The 4780-nt window shown below is 40.5% G+C and overlaps 1 protein-coding gene across 1 annotated transcript; it reads left to right on the top strand.

Moving 5' to 3' along the window:
* Positions 1 to 1409: 1409 nt before the first annotated feature.
* Positions 1410 to 4188, top strand: LOC115678953 (probable inactive poly [ADP-ribose] polymerase SRO2). The gene is made up of 6 exons (XM_056319419.1): positions 1410 to 1590; positions 1918 to 2471; positions 3034 to 3275; positions 3383 to 3510; positions 3620 to 3714; positions 3847 to 4188. The coding sequence occupies exons 2-6, from the start codon at positions 2296 to 2298 to the stop codon at positions 3896 to 3898; spliced, it is 693 nt and encodes a 230-aa protein (XP_056175394.1). The 5' UTR covers positions 1410 to 1590; positions 1918 to 2295; the 3' UTR covers positions 3899 to 4188.
* Positions 4189 to 4780: the final 592 nt, after the last annotated feature.

The raw sequence follows: 4780 nt of genomic DNA, 5'->3' as shown, positions 1-4780 counted from the left end.
ACAAATTAAATATGAAGATTAAAAAAATGACAAAAAAGTTATTACGAAAATCTCTACCCTATCGTCTCCATTTGGTTTGTAATTAATAATTTTACTAATAAACAAAAAATGATAAAAAAAGGTATTACCAAAATCTCTTCCCTATCCTCTCCTTTTGGTTTGGAATTAATAATTTTACCAAATAAGTAGAAAAATGCCCAAAAAGATGTTAGGAAAATATGTGTCGATATCTTCTCCATCCGGTCTGTAATTTAATTTTACCAATAAATAAGAAAATTCCAACAAATGGTATTATGAAAATCTTCGCCCTTATCCTCTCCTTTTGGCCAGTAATTAAAAATTTTACCAAATAAATAAAAACAATGCCAAAAAAAAGTATTACGAAAATCTCTTTCCCATCCTCTTCATTTGGCTTGTAAATAAAAAGAAATGCCAAAAAAGGTAATAATGAAAATCTCTGTCCCATCCTCTCTTTTTGGTCTCCACATGGTCAAGGACTGTTCCAAGGACACTCTTGTCCTTTCACACAGTTCAAAACATCTCATCCCTTTGGTCGGTAGCCTCTATGTTTGCGCTTTTATATTTTATTCATTGGGACAATCTTATTAAGGCGTACTTAATTTGTGAATTTTTCAATTTTAGTGCATTGATTACCCATAACACGTAACATTATTTTCTCATTTTATTTCTCGCATCACTTCGGCACCTACTAGTAGATTCTGTTACGAGAGAATGTTCGAACTTCAAGGTTCCAATTAATTCTGCACACGAGTTCAATTAATTTCACACAAATTCTCATGTTTAAAGCAAGCATATGTAGATTTTCCGATTACAGTGCACTAATTGTTTATGACCGGAAACAATTTTTTGTCACTTTCTTGCTTGTCATCACTTTGCCGCCGCCAATAGAATCTCTATTTATGACGGAACATTCGAACTTCGGGAGCTTCAATTAATTCCACTCGTGAGTGAGAGCCATCACATTCTCGTGTATAAATATTTTACCTTTCACTCTCCACCAATCATTAAACGGATCTTTTTTTTTTTGGTAAGGATCATTAAACGGATCTTGTTAACCGATAAATCCAAAACGATGAATTTCTAAATTTCGATGTTTAGCGAGCGTTCTTGAGCATTCGTCGACAAAGTCCCAATCGATTTACTTGAAACGAAAGGGAATTTTTTTATAATGAAATTTTTTGTCTAATTATTTCCAGGAAAATTGGAGAGCGAAAAACGACCGGCTCAGTAGAAACTTGCATGCGCTTCACAACGACGCCGCCAAAGAAGAGTAAAGAGATAGAAGAACGTTATTCCAATACGTGCGCGAGAGCATGAGAGCGGTTGGGTTGGCTTTCTGCTATAAAATCCTTCTCTTGTGAGTCAAACCCCTGCCTACATCTTCTCCAACCAGAAACCCTAACTCTCTCGCTCAACTCTGCCATTCACACACACCCTCGCTCCGTCGACGCTCGTCACGCTCCGACGCAGACCCACCTCTGCTTCTCCGCGTTCCTTGTTCGTGTCCTTCTCCGATCTATCTCTGTATCTGGAGAAATCGTGCACGAGCCCTCGTCTTTGCTTCTTTCGGTGTATTTCTTGAAGCCATTCGATTTCGCAAAGCCTCTGTAAGCTTCCCAGGATGAATGCTTTTGTTGCTTCGAATTAGACCGTCAACTTTCTCAGTTCGTGTTCCCGTCGCCCTCTTTGTTTTCAAAATCCTTTTCCCTTCACTCGACGACGGAACCTCGACAATCTCTCGTTAGTGTTTTGGGTTAGTGATTAAAAGCTTCGGATCTTCATTCGTTCTGGCAATTCCATTTTCATTCTTCGATCCGCGCCGATGTTGCGATAGTTTTTCGTTTTAGCAGTTGTAAAATGTTTGTGAATTGATTCGTTATTTTTGAGACGTTCCAGCTTTGGTGGAAAATGTCGGACTATGTAGACACCATCACTTCCCATGCAGTCACAAGCGAACTCGACCATCCGGTGATCGATCTCAACCGTCCAGATCTGAACGATCCGATGGAATATCAGGATTCGGGCTCGTCCTTCTTCGATTGCGAGAGCATCGTCTCCGTCGATCAATCTGGCTTACGTCTGGTGCCGTTCATCAGCAGCGGGTTGGTGGAACTCAGCGAGGGAGACATGGTCCGCCGCTTTCTCAAGGAGAGATTCCTCTGACGGGTAGGTGCGCTCAGGGAGCAAGTCACCGTGGTGACGATCCACCAGAACGGCTTCACCAGCGTCTCCGCGAGAGGACGGGCCCGAACGTTTCAAGATTGCTCAGAGGCGATGGAGAAGAAAGGCAACGGCAACACGGCCAACGTGAGGTACGCATGGTATGCGGCCTCGAGGGAAGAGGTCTCCGAGATCTTCTCCCATGGCTTTGGCTACAGTGGGAAGCCTCAGAACAGTGGGTTGTATGGCCGTGGACTTTATTTTGCTCCTGAAAATCATCTTCTCGAAAGGTACGGAACCCCTTTTTCTTCATTTTGAATTGCGCAAATAATTGAGAGATACCGTTTAGTAGTTTTTTCCTTTTAAGCTATGATCCGTTAGATCTAATAAAATGAGCATATTTCGCTATCATTTTGTTTCTGGACTCGAGTCAATCTATTGTGTATGTGATGATATTGGCCTTAGATAGTCTCTTGGTAATGCTTTGGCAGCGTTAAATTCGCCCCCATTAATTGCATAAATAATCAGGAGATTATCACAAAGATTAGTTGATTTAGCGCGTTATTTCGCTTTTAATCTATGATCAGTTAAATCTAGTAGAACGGAGTACATTTAATCTATGATTGGGAGCATGAAATCCAACCCTGTAATTTGAATAAATAATCGAGAGATACTGTCCGGAAAGTGGTACGATCACCAAGATATGTTGATTTAGCATGTTATTATATTTCCCTTTTAATCTATCATCGGGAGTATGTTTCACGAGTACGTTGTTTCTTGACTCATGTATGTTAATATGTCGTGCATGTGATCATAATGGCCTGAGATAGTCTCTTTGTAATGCTTTGGCAGCGTTAAGGTGGCACCTATGGATTCAGAGGGCCTCAGGCATGTGCTGCTTTGCCGGGTCATACTGGGGAAACCGGAGCTTGTTAGTTTTGGCTCGGAACAGTCTCATCCTAGTTCGGAACAGTACGATTCGGGCATCGACGACTCATCATCTCCAACGAGATACATTGTTTGGAGCACCCTCATGAACACTCACGTGTTGCCGGAGTACGTTATCAGCTTTAGAGCCCCTTGTGGCTTGAGAGGTAATCAAATTGTTCTTTCCCGTTCCTGCTTTTGCATTGACCTTGTGCGTTTGACTTTATCTGTTCTGTTACCGGTCCGATGATTTGTGAAAATCTATATGCAAAAGTGTTGTTGAGGACTCTAGAGAAACCGACTTCCCCTCGGGTGACACTTTCGATGTTGTTTTCGAAACTCTCGAAGATCTTACTTCCATCTGACGCCAATTTGCTCCCCAAGTATTATGAGGACTACAAAGTAAGCGCCACATCGACATTGTCAATCTTTTAGCTCTTTTCTTTGAAGTTTTGTTTCTGCCCACCTTTAATGTTGAAATAATTGTTAAAACATGATCATCAATTTTCAGGGGGGAAAGATTTCGAGGCATGTGCTGATACAAAAAGTCAAGCAACTTGCAGGGAAGTTTGCTGATTGGAATCATCAGAAAATTTTGGAAATAAGGTGTGAATTGTGATCTCTCTGATAAACAGTAATTCGAAAGCACGTCTATGCCTTTGATGTCAAGTCATGAATAGAGGGAGCTTGTTTCTGTTTGCGTTGAGTTAATAGTGAGCAATTTATTCCATTTTACAGCAAAAAGGAGCGTGCAGTGGCTGGTTATGGGACCATGGAGGGCCTTGAATAAGATTGGATGCGGCGTACAAATAAGACTGGTTTTCATTTTATATGAGTTCACAGCACACAGTGGAGCGAGCAAATGGTACACAAGATGTGGACGAGGAGGAGGACCATCCGAATCGGACACTAACATAGTTGCGGACTCTTAGATAGGAAATATATTCTTTCGGAGTTTGTATGATTTGCTGATCATTGAACATTTGTGATTGGTTATAGTCATAAACGCGGTCTTCTCTTGGTCCCTATGTCACATGTCTGTTTGTTTTCAATGGAGTATCAAAACTCTTCTTTAGTTGACATGTTAAGGGAATATTTCATGATCTGTGCAATTATGGGGGAGATAATTACGTTTTCATCTAATGACATGTCACCGCATAACCAGATTCTAAAACTTCTGTGGCAAGCCTTGATAAAAATGCATAATTGATGAAATGAAAGGTGGCTAGAGATTAAGGGTTTTCCCCTAAATTTCTACTTGAAGAAGTTATAGAGGTAGATGAGTAATGTGAGTTTATAATTGGTAGTTGACCTTATCAAAACGGTGGAGGGTAGGGGTGGAATCATGCTTGCTTTGTCTTTATAGATGCAAAGTGATAGGTCAAATTATAGCCTAGTTTCAAACGGTTGAACTAAGAAAAAGAAAAGAGGTCCACGAAGAGTATGGAAGAAGCCTTGGGGTTCCATCATTAATAGTGTAATTGAGTAATTGTCTTAGATGTCAAAGGTTTAAAACTGAAATGGTATCATTTAGGAGAAGATTCACCTGTGTTTGGTTCTTTTCTTGCTCACGAATTTATTTCCTGGGATAGGAACTCCGGCCTTTTCTATAATGGATTTTGTTCTCTTTAGAATCTTGTTCTTACTTAGCAGTTGTAGGAGTACGTAAATC

Source organism: Syzygium oleosum, unplaced genomic scaffold (assembly GCF_021117445.2).
Source record: "Syzygium oleosum isolate NSW1041296 unplaced genomic scaffold, Sole_v2.1 Sole_v2.17, whole genome shotgun sequence".
Taxonomy (NCBI): Eukaryota; Viridiplantae; Streptophyta; class Magnoliopsida; order Myrtales; family Myrtaceae; genus Syzygium; species Syzygium oleosum.
The sequence above is the reverse complement of the archived record's forward strand: the minus strand, read 5'-3'. Positions and strand labels throughout refer to the sequence as shown.